The sequence below is a fragment of the Rhinoderma darwinii genome, chromosome 3 (assembly GCF_050947455.1).
Source record: "Rhinoderma darwinii isolate aRhiDar2 chromosome 3, aRhiDar2.hap1, whole genome shotgun sequence".
Taxonomy (NCBI): Eukaryota; Metazoa; Chordata; class Amphibia; order Anura; family Rhinodermatidae; genus Rhinoderma; species Rhinoderma darwinii.
In genome coordinates this window covers 157,918,575-157,938,127 of record NC_134689.1, presented here as the reverse complement: position 1 = coordinate 157,938,127, position 19,553 = coordinate 157,918,575, and the positions used below count along the sequence as shown (strand labels likewise).

The window sequence follows — 19,553 nt, the reverse complement described above, 5'->3', positions numbered from 1 at the left end:
AAGCCTTGCGGGATATTAACATAGACATCTTGTAGCTTAAGGGGCCAATTCTTATAATAATGATGAATTAGACATCGGTATGCTATTCCCTAATATACTCTGTAAAGTGACTCCATGGGTGTTCGTATGACGCCCGGAGAGTATCATGCATGGGTCCTATTAATTAGAATTGGACCCATGCACTATACTCTTCGGGCGTCGTATAGTTGCCGCAACAACTGTACCGCCCATCACACAGGTTCATCTTTCCACGTCCGATGTCAGTTCGGGTGGGAGAGTAAAACTGGAGGGACATTTTAAAAGGGTTGTTCACTTTAGCTATGCTACAGTATTTCCAAATGAGAGTCAAACATTAAAATAGGCCGCTTACAAAACATTATTTTTAGCATTTTTCGTTGTGTTAAGCCATGCCCCCTGGTTCTCATATCCTTCTCCACCAACAGCACGCCGCTCCGCCCATAATATGGGGACACATGACAATAGAAGTCAGTCCGCAATCTCCGATAAAACCCACTGCGCATGCGCTAGATTCCTCTGTGCTTGCGCAAGTCCTAGACATTCAGGATACTAATGCGTGCACAGTGGGTTTCATCAGAGCTTGCAGACTGACGTCTCTTGTCATGGGTTCCTCCATCGGCGGCCATATTATGAACGGAGGGGTGCGCTGTCGGGGGAGAAGATGAGAATCAGGGAGGTGGTTTCACACATAACGAAAACGCTGTAGAAAAAAAGAATGCTAAAAAGAATGTATTATCAAGTTACCTATTTTAATGTTTGACTCTCATTTGGAAATAGTATAGCTAAAGTGGCCAATCCCTTTAAATTCCAGTTTTAATGTAGTAAACTCTCACTATCTTCCAAACTCTCACTCAATCTCCTTCATCAAACTCACATTGAGCCAGGAAGCTGACACCTATGATGCTGTTTTGCAGGGTCCTCTCACTGGAGCTTAAGTCCTAGTTCACACAGAGTATTTTGCAGGTGGAAAAAATCTGCCTAAAAATTCCTTCAGGAATATTGAGGCAGATATTGACCTGCCTGCGCTTTTTTTGCCTGCGACCTTTTTAGGACCTCGGGCAAAAAAACGTAACGAAAAATGCTTTTTCTGCCTCCCTCTGATTTAAATGGGCAGTCAGAGGCGGAGCTGCAGCAAGAAAGGACATGCCAATTTTTTTTCCCCCGCGAGCGGCTGATAACCGCCCGGGAAAAACAACGCCTCTGCCTCCTATTGAAATGAATGGGAGGCGATTTCGGCCTTTTTTTGGTGCTGATTCCAACGCGGTTTCCGCATCAATATCAGCGCAAAAAAACTCTGTGTGACCTGGGTCAACTGTTTCTACGGCGGTAGAATGAACATGAAGCTAAACACTTTATCACTGCTGTATTTCTTCCCGTGGCATGATTTTGCATGCACAGAGAATAAAAACTGGATTTAGGTTGATCCTGCTACTCTTCTATTAGTGACAAATTATTTATCTTTATATCTGTTCTACAAGTAGCAGACCAGATAGCTGGCAAGCAGATTTTAGTACCCCTGTAAACATCACTTGGGGGCAAATAAAGCTTCTGAATTTTGAGGTTTGAAAAGGGAGACTAAAGGAAATGTCTTAAAAAGTAATGTTACCTACAATAGTTGGGGACACTTTTCTATATAACAGTGTAAAACTGCAGATAGCATAGACACATCTTTTACCATACATTTCAAGTAGTTACAAAGAATCTGTGAAAATGTAGAAACAGCTGGCTCCTTCTATAGGTAGACGTTTCTATAGAAATATAAATCTATCGAACGCAGATAGTGCATTTTGATGTTGGAATTAAGAATGTGCTTGCTTTGTTGTTCAAAGTCAACCGTCCATTTTCTTCAGAGTTTTCCTTGACAGGTACTAAATATTAACCATTAATAACTTGCTTTTGCAAGTCATGTGGTTAGTTCTAATAATTTGCGATAAAACGGCCAGAAACAGATGGTGAGTGGGTGTGTTGAGTAAGACAGCACAATGAAATAGATATGTATGCACCGGCACAAATAATAAAATATTCACTAGATATGATCATCTAAAATTGTGACTTAAACTGTGTTAGGAGTGTTTCATGTCCAGGGATCCCATACATTACCAAGGGAATCATTTATTCCATTTCCTTGTGTTTAGACTAGTTATTCCAGAAATTTCCTTCCTTCCCTTTCTGAGGCTTTGTTTCCTCCATTACCTCCTAGAATATCTCCCCTGCTGCGCATTTCTGAAGTGGCGGAATGGAACGCTAGAATTTGCACAAGTCACAGAAACGTTCTCTGGTCGGAGAATGCTTGTCAGTTGTTACCGCAAAATACTTTGTGAGGTCTCATTTTGATGGCAACGCCTTCTAGATTTCCACAGGTTAAATCTGAACTAATAATATTACTAATTGCCTTTAATATATGTTATGCATGATATAGAAATTTATTCTGCTAAAATTCTAAATATAAAAATTGTATTTTAAAAATACATTTTGGTTGGAGTTTTTAGTTATGTCTTTAATCCAAAGTTTTACTCCAATACACAATGGAGTTTCAATGGTGCCTGTAGCTACTAGGATATGTTTATATCAATTATATGAAAAGTTACTAGTGCCCTCATGTGTCATGTGTACTGTGTGTCATAGAAAGTCATTTCATATGTCAGGCCTATTAGATTAACTTGTTTCTCAAGATATGACGCTAGCCTAAGGTAAAATAACACCATTCTCATATCTACTGTATTTGAACTCAGATGTGAAGTCGAAACGTTGCTATGCCACTCATGGTTGAAAAATAAAGGAAGATTTTCTGTATTAGACATGGCAGCTCTTTTGTTTATTATTTCGTATTTAAATATGTCATTTGTATTATCCGTCTGGGTGGCTTTGTATTCCTTATTTCTATTTGCAGGTTGTTCACTTTGCTTTTATTTGACTCAGGTCGTTAAGCAGTTTCATACAGTGGTAATGCCCATGCCCATGCGGTGCCATCCTAATAGCCGTGCCAAAACACTATATATAAGCACTAACTGGAAACCCTATGCATTATCTGTGCACTTAATGCAATAAATGCAATAAATGGATGCAGTGTGATGCTGTCTGGGAACTAAATGGCTGTCCCAGGGCACTATGTACAGTATATATATATATATATATATATATATATATATATATAATGTCACTAGGGCAGTATACCTGCAATCCCTCTTTTCTCTCTAGAAGTCTTTTGAGGTATGTCCTCCTTGAGCATATATACAGGGTGGGCCATTTATATGGATACACCTAAATAAAATGGGAACGGTTGGTGATATTAACTTCCTGTTTGTGGCACATTAGTATATGGGAGGGGGGAAACTTTTCAAGCTGGTTGTTGACAATGGCGGACATTTTGAAGTCGGACATTTTGTATCCAACTTTAGTTTTTTCAATGGGAAGAGGGTCATGTGACACATCAAACTTATCGAGAATTTCACAAGAAAAACAATTGTGTGCTTGGTTTTAACATTACTTTATTCTTTCATGAGTTATTTACAAGTTATGGGTGACATTATGGGTGTCAGGTCCGAGCATTCCTAGATGAACAGTTTCCTGGAAAGTGGATTGGTCGTCGTGGGCCAGTTGAATGGCCCCCTAGGTCTCCCGATCTGACCCCCTTAGACTTTTATCTTTGGGGTCATCTGAAGGCAATTGTCTATGCTGTGAAGATACGAGATGTGCAGTAACTGAAACTACGGATACTGGAAGCCTGTACTAGTATTTCTTCTGCAGTGTTGCTATCAGTGTGTGAAGAGTGGGAGAAGAGGGTTGCATTGACAATCCAACACAATGGGCAGCACTTTGAACACATTTTATAAGTGGTCAGAAACTTGTAAATAACTCATGAAAGAATAAAGTAACGTTAAAACCAAGCACACCATTGTTTTTCTTGTGAAATTCTCGATAAGTTTGATGTGTCACATGACCCTCTTCCCATTGAAAAAACTAAAGTTGGATATAAAATGGCCGACTTCAAAATGGCCACCATGGTCAACACCCAGCTTGAAAAGTTTCCCCCCTCCCATATACTAATGTGCCACAAACAGGAAGTTAATATCACCAACCATTCCCATTTTATTTAGGTGTATCCATATAAATGGCCCACCCTGTAGAAATGTGCATGACACTTATATGAGGCCGTTGCTGCTATCACTTTAATTTGAGGGCACTGGTTGTGACAGGAAAGTGTGTGTGTTTTTGTGCATCCGTATGCATGTGTGTATCTGTCTTCAGGCGTGCGTATGTCGTCTAAACATTAACTTGACAAAATGCTGCATATGCCCTTGCTTTACTCCATATAAAAATATCAGCTTGATTTGAACAAATAAAATACATGATGTCATCGCACCGCTTGCGTCTATGAAAGGCGCGGATTGGCTGGGGAGTATGACTTGCCCTTTAAATCAGGGCCTTTCAAAGACGCAAGCGGCGTAAAGAAGTAATCTCGCCGCTTGAGTCGTTGAAAGACGCTGAATGGCCGCCACGGAACGTCTCCGGCCATTCATCGCCTATAGTGCAGGAGGGGGTGGCGGCGGCTGGTTTCAGTGGTGCCGCCGCCCCCTCAGAGAGGCAGCAGGCCGTCGTCATGGACGGTGCGGCCCTGGTGCCCCCTACCTTCCCTCTTAGTTTCGCCCTCCGCCCCCCCCCCCTAGCTGTTACATATACTCAAATACTACAGTCTGAGAGCCTCCTTGGAACCACTGCATTTATCTATATGGATTGTGACCCATACTCAACTCAATTAACCTTAGTTGATTTACAGTTCAAGATGAGTAATCTGTGCACTAGCCACAAGGGAATACCCTAAACAGATTAAAAACATTTCAGTAAATTGGCTTGGAGAAAGAGGTGTGTTATAGATTTCTCTAAAGCATTTCATTGACAAGATAAGTATTAGCAGCATGTCTGTCTCTTTGAATTAAATTGTCTGATAGTGTTGCACATAAAGGCTCATTTACATTGGCCAATGTTTGGGCGAAAGTGCGATTGTACAAACATTCATTCCCGATGATTGCCCTGTGTAAACAGGGCAGCGATCACCCGACGAGCTAGCAAACGCTCAGTAGTCAGCTGATTTTATCTTTTATGCTGCTCTTAAAATCATCGTCGTCGGCAGCACATCTCCCTGTGTAAACATTCTGCCGACATTATGTAAACTGTGTGGGGATGTATTAATGAACGTTTGTCCCCATACAGTTGACATTTGCCGTGTAGAGGTCCTTAAAGAGGATTTGTCACTAGTTTAGTAATGCCCAATGTCCTAATAGGCGCTGTCACACTGATAATTATAGTGAAAATTGTGTCCCAAACCATTTATTATTTTAAAGTGTAGCTAAACATTTGACAAACTTCTGACATGTCAGAAGTTTGGATTGGTGAGGGTCCGAGCACTGAGACCCCCACCAAACGCTAGAATGAAGCAGCTGAAGCGCTCGTCTGAGCGCTAAGCCACTTCGTGTCTGTTCGGCTTTTTCCGGAAAGCCAATGTATTGGAGTACGGGCCCATAGACTTTCTATTAAGTTCGTACACCGATACATTTATTTCTGGAAAAAGCCGAACAGACACAAAGCGGCTGAGCGCTCAAACGAGCTTCAGCTGCTTCGTTCTAGCGATTGGTGGGGGTCTCAGGGCTCGGACTCCCACCAATCCAAACTTCTGACATGTCACTATGACATGTCAGAAGATTATCAAACGTTTAGCTACACTTTAAAAGTTATGAGCTTTTTTTTATTTTTGCAAATGAGCCTATACTAGACAAGTGGGGGTCAACACCAGCGATTCTCCCGAGGTGTAGCTACCTCACAGCCTCCGACGCTGTACTATCAACATGAAGCTGTTTCACACAGTGTGAGAGACTGAGGCTGGAGGGGACACCTCAAATAGCCATCTCGGGCTGTGGACCACCTAATCTTTTATATGACACCAGGATCGCAGTTGTAGCTGTGACACAACCGGAGATATCACCAGTTGAAAACACAGTCAAGAATGGAAGCAGTGTACTATATGATCACGCTGTGTAGCTGGGCAGGGAAGGGGGAGAAGCTGTATGCTGATTGGTCAGCGTCATACAGAAAACATTACACTGCCTAGAGTGAAAAGAAAGAGTCACCTCCCATTTGGCAAGTATAGCCACATTAGCATATTTTGAAAAATGCTCATAACTTTGCAAACAATAAATGTTTTTGAAAAAATATATATGATGTAGTTATCAGCATCATAGCGCCTATTAGACTAGTTAGGAAATAGGGCATTAATAAACTGGTGACAGATCCTCTTTAAAGCAAGCGTCAATCGACCTGTAATTATCGGCGATCTGCGCTGATCATGGGCACATATCTGCCCGAGTAAACCCTGAATTAAATATCTTGATGCATTCATAAAATACGAATTATTACAAACTACAGTTTCAGGACTCATTTGCACCCTATATAAAAAATCTTCAGTAGTATCCAGAGATTATTGGCCAAATTCATTAGTCCTGGTATCCAACTCACCCTATGTAGTGGTTACAAGGGCGCAGGAAGTTGAGGTATAGAGATTTGTTAAGGGCATCCTCACACTAGAAAGATGCTTTCGCAGCATCTGTGCCTGCCAGTGAAATGGATGAAACACTGTGGTATACTAATGTATAGGGGTCTGTGAGTAAATGATTCCATAGAGAAAGAATGACTGCTGACCATAGCATCCTTTTCCCAGGGCCGACACAGGGACGTGTGAAGCAGCTCTACAGTCTGAGGACCCTATCAAACAGATCCACCTATCCAAGCTTTTTGGGTCCTTGTGACTGTTACTTGGTAACTTGTAGGTTACTGCAGACCAACCATTTTCATGTTTTCAATGCAGGCTACACACAATGTTGATTAAATCATCACTTATTAGGGTCCTATTTCATGGCCCGATGTGAGCCGTGTAAACGAGCGCTGATCAACGACACAGCTTGTTAATTGGCGCTAGTTTGGTGCTTTCACAGGGAACATTGATTGCTTATGTATAGGGACAAGCGATCGTTACTTCGATCCCCATAAATTTTCATCATGTTGGCAGCGCGTCTCCGTGATTACACAAGGAGATGTACTGCCAACAACAATGATTTTTAATGCTGCATAAAAGAGCAGATCATCGGCTCATTGTTACACTTATTACACAGGGCATTCATGTGAACGCTCGTTTGCCCAATCATTGGCCCGTGGCTTTTACATGTAGAGGGTCAAAGAACTATGAAAAAACATCTATTTTTTTTTTAAAGCGTAAAGGATAGCTAACCAGTTATAAATCTCATCATGAAGTAATCATTTATTTACCACAAGCTCACAGCTTACAACAATGGTTGGGAGGGAATAACTGAATTTACACTTGTATGAAGCACAACTATAATCAAACAGTAGATGCTTTACCCAAGGGAACAAGTCAGTGCAAATATGGAACCTGCCATCTCTCTGGAAACAAATGCAGGCACAATCTCATCTGTCAACGGCTTCTGTGTAATATTTCCTGGTACATCATATCAATGAAAAAAAAAAGTCAAAAAACGTGCAACTTCATAACAGATCCCACAAACTGAACGGTGAGCGGCATCATTTGAAATACCAGGTGCTTTATAGAATTCGCATGTAATGGATTTAAGAAATATCGCAGGATTTATTACATATACTATAGGTATTCTATTTTGGAGGTATTTTGTACACCATGTAGGATCCTAATATTGTTAGTTTTTAGCTTTACAATCAATGACCAGGAAGAGGCAGAAGGAGCTGCTTGGAAAACGTGAGACTAATTAGGGAGACAATTTATAGAAAGTGTCATCATCTCTCCGAAGCCAGGTGTTCAGAGTATTACAGTAGAGCCACCAGGAGTACAAGCAGCAAGCTATGGATACAGCCGGACTGCTTCTTACAGGAAGGTTTAGCATTTCACCTTAAATAACGTTGCAATGAAAATAAATGAAGGTTCCAGGCATAAGGTAAGGCTTCTTGTTTCTCCACCTGTAAATGTCAGACATATATATATATATATATATATATATATATATATATATAAAAGAGAGCAGTGAGAAATGAGCGGTGTGTGTAGGGCATGGAAATATGGCAGTCCTACATCTCTAATGTCTTCATTCTCTGTATTCTGAATCTGACTATTACCGCATTCATCTGGTTTGTTTTATTTTGTATTGTGTTTTATTTTTCACTTATTTTAAATTTTTATTATCTGTTTTTTACTCGTCATGTATATTAGATATATCTGTTACTGTTTATGTGCCTAAGCAATAGCTACAGTACTACTTCCCATCTTACATGATTTCTGGAAGTCACAGTTTAAATTATTTTACTACATTTACCACTAATATTTATATAGAATTTCCATTTCATAGTCTGCGTAAATTAACAGAAAACTCATAGTTAAACACTGTAAACATTTCCATTTGTAAAAAATAACACAATACATGCATAATATATGCAAACAATTGGGTTTTCAAGTGTTACACGAACCTTATGAACATTGGTGGTTCTCTTGTAAATATAAATGCTAGACATGGTTGCATTACTCAAGGGGTAATGTCCTTGGTGACCCATCCTTACATACGCACAAACACACACACACACACACACACACACACATATATGTATATATATGTATACAGTGCTGTGAAAGTGTGTTTGCCTCCCACCCAATTTCTTTTTTTTTTATGTACATATTTGTCACACTTGATTAATTAAGATCCTCAAACTACTTTTAATATCAGACAAAGATTACCGAAGTAAACACAAAATTCTGTTTATAAATGATGATTTCATTTATTGAAGAAAAAATGCTATTCAGCCCCTATGTGAAAATGTAAATGACCCCATAGCTACTAAATCAGCCAGCTAAACAAATTCAATTGACAATTGGGTACAATTTCACTAGCCACATCCAGGCATGATTACTACCAGACCTGTTGAATCTAAGCATCACTTAAATAGAAGCTGTCTGGCAATGTGATGCAGGCTGGAGGGTCCCAAAAAGCAGCACATGATGCCATATTCTAAAGAGATTCACATTCAGATGCCAAACAAAGTCACTGAAATCTACCAGTCTGGAAAGGGTTACAAAGTCATTGAATCCAGCGAACCACAGTGAGAGCCATTATCCACAAATGGAGAAAATTTGGAACAGTGGTGAACATTCCCAGGATTGGACGGCCTATCAAAATGTCATTAAGAACACATTAACGACTCATCCAGGATGTCACAAAAGATACCAGATGAACATCTAAAGAACTGCAGGCCTCAATTGCCTCAGTTAAGGTCAATATACACGATTCCACAATAAGAAAGACACGTGGCATAAATTGCATTCATGGGAGAATTACAAGGCGTAAACCACTGCTAACCAAAAAGAACACAAAGGCTCATCTCGCATTTGCCAAAATACATCTAGATGACTGGTAAGACTTTTAGGATAATATTCTGGGGACGGATGAGTCAAAGATGGAACTTTTTGGAAGACATAGGTCTTGGTACATCAAATGTAAAACTAACACAGCATTTCACCATAAGAACATCATACCAATAGTCAAACATGGTGGTGGCAGTGTGATGGTCTGGGGCTGCTTTGCTTCTGCAGGACCTGGACAACTTGTCATCATTGAGGGAACCATGAATTTTGCTCTTTAACAGAAAATCCTGAAGGAGAATGTCTGACCATCAGTTTGTGACCAAAAGCTTAAACACAATTGAGTTATGCAGCAGAACAGTGATCCGAATTACACAAGCAAGTCCACCTCTGAATGCCTCAAAAGAAACAGAATTAAGGTTTCGAAGTAAACACGGGTAGTGCCAAGGGTGATTTAGGTTTTGAATAAATATTTTTCCTCAATAAACAGAATGATCATTCAAAAGCTGTATTTTGTGTTTACTTGTGTAGTCTGTACCTTGTATTAAAATTAGCTGGATGATCTGAAACATTTAAATGTAAAAAATGTGAAACAATAGAAGAAATCGGTGAGGGGCAAATACTTTTACACAGCACTGTATATGTGTGTATATATATATATATATATATATATATATATATATATATGTATAAAAGCACCTTCTCCTTCATACTTATTGTCTACGTGATAGAGATCGATAGCTTCTCTACTTGGTCTTCTCACCATAAAAGTAAAAACGGCCCAGTTATTACATCCAGTGTAGTATTGTATCATTTAGAGCATCTTACCAAGATAATTTACCTCTTTACAACTGATATACAGTCAATATATGTCTTTATACAAATTTCCTGGGAGTCTGTGGGTCTTGGTGTTGTTGGATTCTCAGAAGCAATACAATTTCTTAAAGTGATAAATTGTTTATAACACAAGTATGTTAATTATTACATGTACATTTAGTTCCATTTATACAAGTAAATCTATGAACTTGTTGTTTTTCAGATGTTGAAAATGGATGTAAACAAATTAAATACAACATTACTCCGGAAGTTCCGACAGGGAGTTGCTGCAGCTCTAGGCCTCATGCCACAGCAAGTTCACATCAATCACCTAAATGTAAGGGTACAATACTTTACACAGTTATTTATTGTGTGTTTTCACAGGCTCCTTTGTTCTTTAGAATATATTTACATGTAGAAGATTGTTTGCAGAAATTTCTGTGATCGGAATGGAGCTTGCAGAAATCTACTGTATGCACATGCTGCATAAACAACCCCATTCAGATGTATGAAACAGATTTTAAGTCGCAGAAATTTTAGCAAAAAAATCTACCTCTTGTGAATATAACCTTACTCTGTTTCCCCATTTAGGGCAGATTGGCTCATGCTTATGGCTTATGGGCTTTTTTTTTTAAATGTAATCCTCCACCTTCCCTTCATCCACATATCTTTCTGCTTGACCTTGATGAACATGTATCTTTTCTGAACCGTAGTATTTAACTGGTTAACTATTGCTCCCTGTGTTCATGTGACTGGTCACATGTTCGCCGGGTGCCGTTAGTGACAGACTGCTGCAGGGTCTTACTAGACCTAGCTCAGCCCTATTAGTGACAATCGTCACTATGAGAGGGCTGATTTCCCCTGTAACTGGGGCTGCTGTGCAGCTCCAGTTACAGTGGAAAAGCATGGTGTAAAAGAACGAAAAATATATATAATGTTCCCCAAAGGCTTTTTTTGACCTTTGAGGGACAGACCATAGTAATAAAAAAATAGTAAGGTTAAGTGCAAACATTTTTTAATAATAAATACACATAAAATACCCACCCCAAAAAAAAACTTTCCCTCCCGCCAATCATTGTTGTAACGCTAGCGCTGTCCCAATTACCCTAATATAGATATGTAATATATTAAAATTTATAGTAGACAATGGCGATCACAAATAAAAGGTCTATTTTAGGGTAAAACTATGTTATTAGCCAAAAAAAATAGCTGAAACGTAAAAAAGCTTATTTTTTTACTATTATTTTCAAACTTTAAGAATAAAAATTCTAAAATAGCAAAAAGGATGTGTATAAAAACGATAAAAAAAAGAAACTGGCATTGTCTACAGAAAAAACATTGCAAAAATCACGTTGTTAGCTCAACAAATAAAAAAGTTATAGCCCTTTAAGTAATACGTGCTAAAAATGGCTAAACGGTGTCTGGTCCTGAAGGCTCAAAATAGCCCGGTCCTGAACTGGTTAATATGGTACATACAGTATGTGTATGTATATATATATATATATATATATATATATAGATATAAACATCCAATGATAGGCAGCACTCCAATGTCAATGTGAGAAAATATCTTTAATAGCCCTCGTGTGACGTTTCGGCTCTGTGCAATGAGCCTTTCTCAAGCATGTTAAACAGAGCAAAACATGGTGATATATATAGGGGCTTAAAGAGACTCTGTCACCTCATTATAAGTGCCCTATCTCCTATATAAGGAGATCGGCGCTATAATGTAGGTGACAGCAGTGCTTTTTATTTAGAAAAACTATCTATTTTTACCACGTTATTAGCGATTTTTAGCTTTATGCTAATTAGATTCTTAATGCCCAAGTGGGCGTGTTTTTACTTTACACCAAGTGGGCGTTGTACAGAGGAGTGTATGACGCTGACCAATCAGCATCATGCACTTCTCTCCATTCATTTACACTGCAGATAGCGATATAGCTATATCGCTATGTGCAGCTACATAAACACACTATAACGTTACTGCAATGTCCTGATAATAAATATACATTACCTCCAGCCAGGACGTGATGTGTATTGAGAATCTTGACCACTTCTGAATCTTTTCTGTGAGATTTCCAGCAAGGCAAACGTAATCTCGTTTTAAATGACAGATTACAGCGTAATCTCGCGAGATTACGTTTGCCTTGCTGGAAATCTCACAGAAAAGATTCAGACGTGTCAGGATTCTGAATACACATCACGTACTGGCTGGAGGTAATGTATATTCATTGTCAGGACACTGCAGTAACGTTATAGTGTGTTTATGTGGCTGCACATAGCGATAAAGCTATATCGCTATGTGCTGTGTAAATGAATGGAGAGAAGTGCATGACGCTGATTGGTCCCTGATTGGTCAGCGTCATAAACTCTTCTGTACAACGCCCACTTGGTCTAAAGTAAACATACGCCCACTTGGGCATTAAGAAACTAATTAGTATAAAGCTAAAAATCGCTCCTAACGTGGTAAAAAGAGATCGTTTTTCTAAATAAAAAGCACTGCTGTCACCTACATTATAGCGCCGATCTCCTTATGTAGGAGACAGGGCACTTATAATGTGGTGACAGAGCCTCTTTAAAAAAGTAGTCCCAATCAGTGAGTGATTAATACATAAATTTAATATAGTGATCTTATAATGATTCCCATAACTTCTTCTTTCCATTGGAAAGTGACACATTGTGGTCTAGGGTTCTTACTCAGTTCCTTGAACTTGTCAGTATAGAAGTATTCTTTTTTTAGCCATCGGAATGTTTTTTCTTTTACTTATCTGAGAATTAGCAATTAAGAAAATACTTAAAGAACTGCAACCTGCCACATATGACATTCTAAAGGACTATGCAGTAGTGTGTACTTTATCACTTATATATGTTGCAATTGCCTTTTCTTATTAACTATTGCTTAAGACAAAAAGGAAGCTAAGGCATATTTCTCTCACATAGGGAAAGAAGAACTGTGTTGAGCTGTTTATTTCTCCACTAAACAAAAAGATAGGTGTTCCGGACACTTTACCCTCTGCAGAGGTCCTACGTTCACTAAATCTTCACACGTTGCACCAAAGATTGTCCCATTTTGGAATAACTGAAGTCTCTCCAGAGGTGAGTCTACTGTACGTTGGTAATGTTGTATGTGTGTGTGTCATAATCATTTAGATTACTGCATTCCCATTTTTTAACATTGTCATACTGCAAAAGATCCCATCAGAACCCAATCCTAAACATGCCCCATCAGGGCCGCCATCAGGAATTTCTGGGCCCCATACAGCCAAGATGTCTGTACCCCCCTCCATTACCGGGGGTGGGTAACGGAAAGTTTGGCACTCACATTTGTACGTTATACGCATTAAATGTATTTGGTGGTGACATGAATTACAGTGAACGAAACCTTGGAGCAGTCAGTGACCGGTTAATGTCCTGAATTTTGTTCTATTTAGCCAAAACGTATTGCATACATCGTCCAGTGGAATGGCCTTGGGGAAAATCTTGAAGTCACTGTCCATAAATGGACGGTGACGTCAGAAGCTTTCCCAGGGCCTTCTACTAGCGCTCTACCCAGGGACTCTGGTGCTGTTCCTGTTGTCCATATATGTAAGTAACGTCAGAAACTTTGCAAAGCCTGAGTCCATGGCAAGAGCGTTGGCAAAACTCTGGATATGGATTCCAGCCCTGGAGAATCCCATGACATCACTTTACATATATGGACAGTAATGTCAGGAGCTTTGCCAGGGGCAAAGACAACGGGCAGAGCACTTGCGATGTTCTGTCTGGGGACTCCAGCATTGGGAAGACCCTGACATCACTGTCCATATAGTGATGTCAGGAGTGGAATACGATTTTTTTTTGTGGGATCTCTCAGGATGGAATAGCATAGTCTACTATGAAACTGCACTATTTTTGACAAGATTACGAAAAACGCGGCAAAAAAACGATAGAGAAACAATGTGAAGCAGGATGGAAAGGGGGGAAACACTCACCAGCCTGCAGGGTCCAGTTGGCTGTGTAAAGGAGGACCTGTCTGGTGGGCGGGCTCTCTCCACACGGAGCTTCTGCTTACATGCAGCATCTTCCCCTTCTGTAAATTCTCTCAGGGCCCCAGCATTAGTTACTTCAGAGTAAGGAACGGGTCCCATTACATTACAGGGTCCGTTCCTTTTCGCCAAGCGACTAACGATGGGGCCTTCATTCAAATGTTTAAAGTTGCCGAGAAGCGGGCGTTTTTTTCATCATTGTGGCTGGGTCCCTGATGGCAGTACCAGTAGTAATGCCCTGATGGCGGCCCTGTGCCCCATTCTCAATACATAAAGAAAAAGAAACAGTAAAAACTTCACTAAATTCTATATCTATTCATTGCTCCTGTTAATTAAAGGGGTTTTCCCATCTTGGACATTTATGACATATCCACAGGATATGCCATAAAAGTCAGATAAATGAGGGGGCCCACCTCTGGGACCCACACCTATCTCTAGAATGGAGCCCCCTAAACCCCATACTAGCTTACTTGGCTCCCACTGTCTCCCGGCAACATCCTGGTTAGGTGGTTGGGAGTTACGGAAACTGCCGAGCTCACTGAGCTACGCTGTTTCCGTAACTTCCATAGAAGTGAATGGGAGCTACAGAAACAGTGTAGCACAACGAGCTACGCTATTTTTGTAGTTACTTTGTTCCGTTTTAAGGGTCCCCGTTCTAGAGATAGGTGCGGGTCCCAGAGGTGGGACCCGCATCTATCGGAATTTTATGGCATATCCTGTGGATATGCCATAAATGTCCAAGATGGGAAAACCCCTTTAAGCCACTTTTTTAAACATATATAGATGGGTAAAATTTCTACCTTTTTCATCTTGGGTTCCACATAACGTGGAGTTTAAACCTACAACACACACTGAGGAACTATAGTAATGGTATAAATAAATAAAGCCTCCTGGGAATTATACATTATTATCTCTTTACCATACAGTGACATTTCTGGTATTGACATTAACAATACATATTATACCAGAAAATAACATTTGTAATATGCAGTAATTCCTTTAAAACCTCTTTCCGGTCTTATTGGACAGTCACTTTTGGTCCACCATATGGTATACTAATCACTTGTGAGGGTTAAAAAAAAATAAAAAAATGCTCACTTCTTTTTGTTCCCCGCTTCTTCTTTTCTGGCTCCCAGCTTCTGAATGGAAATTACCCACCACCTACCCTCTATATAGCCACTACAGAGAAGTGCTAGCCAGAAAGTCACAGTGGCATATGTATCCATGGCTACAGCCAGGATTGTGTCGGTAACTAGCACAATTTTAGGGAAAAAAAATTATGTCAGAGCTGAATGTCACCGGACAGTCGCTGTAATCTTTAGCCAAGTCATCCAGAGCTCCTGCTTACTCAACAACCAAAAATGATTTCTAATGTCTGATAAGCTGAAAAAAGCCCAATGGTTGGATTATATCGTGGTCTCAAAATAGTAGAAGGAACGTATGTGTAATGTTAGGCTATTACACTCTGTGTCATTATTATAACAGGCAGTTGTTCGAGCATATTTAACCCTTTTATGACCAAGGGTCATTGATGCCCCTGTGTCCAGGTCAAATTTTCCATTTTTAATTTGCACTTCTTTAGGCCCCATGCACACAACCATAGAATTTGTCTGTAATTGCAGACCCTAATTACGGACCCATTCATGACTATTGACCGCGGACACCTTCCCGTATATTTACGGGACGGTGTCCGGGCCGTAGAAGGCCGTCGGAAAAGATAGGATATGTCCTTTCTTTTGCTTTTTACGGACCGTGCTACCAGACTTTGTATGGGAGCATGGGCCGAAAATGCGGGTGGCTAAGACGTTAGCTACCTTGTTTGTCAAACACATCCTGCGTCTCCATGGGGTTCCGGTCAATATTGTTTCTGACAGAGGGGTACAATTTGTTTCATTGTTTTGGAGAGCTTTCTGTAAGAAGCTGGAGATTGATCTGTCCTTTTCCTCGGCCTTCCATCCTGAAACTAATGGCCAAACTGAGAGGACTAATCAGTCTCTAGAACAATACTTAAGGTGTTTTATCTCAGACTGTCAAAATGATTGGGTCTCCTTCATTCCCCTCGCCGAATTTTCCCTTAATAACCGGGTCAGTAGCTCATCGGGTGTCTCCCCCGTCTTTTGCCATTTTGGGTTTAATCCACGGTTCTCCTCCATTACACCTGGTGGTTCCAACAATCCCGAGGTAGATGTCGTTCATCGGGAACTGTGCATAGTCTGGGCCCAGGTTCAGAAGAACCTTGAGGCATCCCAGAGCATCCAAAAGACTCAGGCAGATAAAAGACGTTCTACTAACCCCCTATTTGTGGTCGGGGATCTGGTGTGGCGATCTTCTAAAAATTTGCGCCTTAATGTTCCATCCAAGAAATTTGCTCCCCGGTATATAGGGCCGTACAAAATCATTGAGGTCCTCCACCCTGTCTCCTTCCGGCTGGGGTTACCCCCGTCTTTTCAGATACACAACGTGTTCCATGCCTCCCTCTTGAAAAGCTGCTCCCCGTCCTTGGCTACATTGAGGAAACCTCCGGTCCCTGTTCTCACTCCTGATGGGGTAGAATTCGAGGTAGCCAAGATTGTGGACAGCAGAATGGTCCAAGGCTCCCTCCAGTACCTGGTCCATTGGAGAGGATACGGGCCTGAGGAGAGGACTTGGGTACCTGCCCGGGATGTTCACGCCGGTATATTGCTCATGAAGTTCCATCTTTGGTTCCCCAACAAGCCAGGCCCACCTAGGAAGGGTTCAGTGGCCCCTCATAAAAGGGGGGTACTGTAAAGGGTTTGCCTGACACAGGTTCTGTGTTGACGCTCGGGGTTAATCAGCCTTCATCAGCTCCAAGGTCTGCTAGAGTGATGCGATCTGTTACCACTCAGGCTTGCAGGCTGAGGAGAGGGAGAACCTATCACAGCCTGGCCTGACGGTTCTAGCTCCCGCCCTTGGTCTATTTATACCCTCACTTGCAGCATGTTCCTTGCCTGTGATTCTCTGGTTTCCTGGCTCTGCTATTCCTGCTATATTACCTGATTGACCGCTGTAGCCTTTTTGACCCTGGCTTGCCTTACTATTCTCATGCTCCGTTTTGCTACTACGTACTCTCCTGGTTTGATTCGGCTCGTTCACCACTGCCTGTTGCTCACGGTTTTCCGTGGGCAACTGCCCCTACTTCCCCTTGCTTCTGTGTGCCCTTGTCTTGTGTTGTCTGTCTTGCACTTACTGAGCATAGGGACCGTCGCCCAGTTGTACGCCGTCACTTAGGATGGGCCGTGCAAGTAGGCAGGGACTGAGTAGATTAGGGCTCATCTGACGTCTCCCCATCCCGATTCATTACAATATGTCATAAATGTCAGATAGGTGTGGGTCCTAGATCTATCTCTGGAATGGGGCCCCCTATACCCCGTTCTACCTCTTTGTGATGTGGCTGAGGCATGTGATTTCTGACCATGACTAAGAAAACAGCGTAGATCGCTGAGCTACGCTGTTTCCGTAAGTCTCATAGAACTGAATGGTAGTTACGGAAACAGCATAACTCGCATGCTACGCTGCTTATTATTTTATTTATTTATTTATTTCAGTTACTTATATAGCACCAACATATTACGCAGCGCTGTACAGAGGTCCTCTTTTTTACTGTCCCCATTGGGGCTCACAATCTAAATTCCCTATTGGTATGTTTTTGGGGTGTGTGGGGTGCTTTCGTAACTGCCATTCATTACTATGGGAGTTACGGAAACAGCGTAGCTCAGCAAGCTAAGCTGTTTTCTTCTCCATGATCGGAAATTAGCCGGAGCACAGAGCGGTAGAACGGGGTTTAGGGGGCCCCGTTCTAGAGATAGGTGCGGGTCCAAGAGGTGGCCCCACATCTATCTGACATTTATGACATATCCAGTGGATATGTCATAAATGTTCCTAATGGAAAAAGCCCTTTAAGTAAGTCGGAACAACTTACTGCTGCGAGCAGCTCTTTTGAAAACTTACTAAAAAGTCGACCGCTCCAGACTGACCGACGCAGTAGCATCATCATCAATACCAGCTAACATCACACGCCTCACCAAAGAGAAGCAGTTCCAGCCATCACATTAGAGGTGAGTTAATTAAATGTTTGACCAAATATAGCAGGCTCATTTTTAAGTTGATAATTTTGTATGGCCCGCAAATTATGTTATAAATATCCAAATGGCTCTTGGCAGAAAGGTTCCCCACCCCTGCCTTACACAAACAAGATCACCGAAATGTCTCCTTCTGACCAGAAACATGACTTATTATTTTAAGTATTTTTGATTTTGTATATAGTTGTCAAAGCAAACAGCATAAAATTGATTTGTATAGTTTACTTCATTGGTTGCTAAAAAGAAAAAGAAGGTTAAATCTAATTATTGTATAAAACAGATTTTAATTGGTAGCCTGGTATAGTGCAACATATTTAGCATAAACCAGGCATAAAATAATAACTTCTAATCCTAAAGCAATCATTGCTACAGGTTCTCACAGTAACAACATAATATGGCAAGAAAAAATAAATTTTTATGTTGTTACTTTGCAGTATTTCATTTTATCAGGTTGAACTTGATGAACAGGTTATGGTGACCTTTCTATTACCATAGATTAGTGACTGGGGTTACTATACTGTGATAATGATGAGGCTATCAATATTGTGCTTATGAAGCGGTGGGTGTCACAGTCACTAGCACAAAGTCATTCATTCAGAAAGAAAATATTTCCAAAACTTTCCTTTGAGATTCCTTTACATTTTCTTCTTTCTGGGATCTATTGTAGAGATGAGGATCCATTACAGATTACAGGTGAAAAAAGCTAATATCCCACATTTCCTATGCAATTTACACCAATGTTTTTGCATAAACTGGGCAAAAAAGTTTTAAATCATGGCGTGCACCAAATTTATACAAAAAAATGTTGACTTTTCATCACCCGCAAAATTTTAAAAGTGACAAGTAAGGGGCTGTTCACATATGTACGTTGTCCGTTTCCGTTTCCCTCCGGCGTTTTGCAGAACAGCCGGAGGGAAACTGATGCTAGAATGGATCCCATATCTTTCTATTGAATCTGTTCTGCCACAGGGGACATCATTTATGGCGCCATATGGCGCTGGACCTCTGCAGGAGCCGGATCCAAAAATGTTATCTGCATTGTTTTTGGGTCCGGCTCCCAGGGAGGTCCCGCGCCGTATCCTATCTTAATAATCATGGCCGGATAAACGCCGGGTCCTGCCGCATCCATCTTCTGGCAGCACCCGGTGGGATGGTGGATGCAAGCAGGAGCGAAATTTAGTGACACCCTCCCTGTAGATAGTGCCA

The 19,553-nt window shown here is 40.8% G+C and overlaps 1 protein-coding gene across 1 annotated transcript in view; it reads left to right on the top strand.

Annotated features, from left to right (window-relative positions):
- PTPRR (protein tyrosine phosphatase receptor type R) overlaps positions 1 to 19,553 on the top strand; it is a 147,069-nt gene that overhangs the window by 25,857 nt on the left and 101,659 nt on the right. The window contains exons 3-4 of the mRNA XM_075856954.1: positions 10,446 to 10,559; positions 13,163 to 13,318. Of these exons, the coding sequence (XP_075713069.1) occupies positions 10,446 to 10,559; positions 13,163 to 13,318 (270 nt within the window). The remainder of the gene's footprint in view (positions 1 to 10,445; positions 10,560 to 13,162; positions 13,319 to 19,553) is intronic.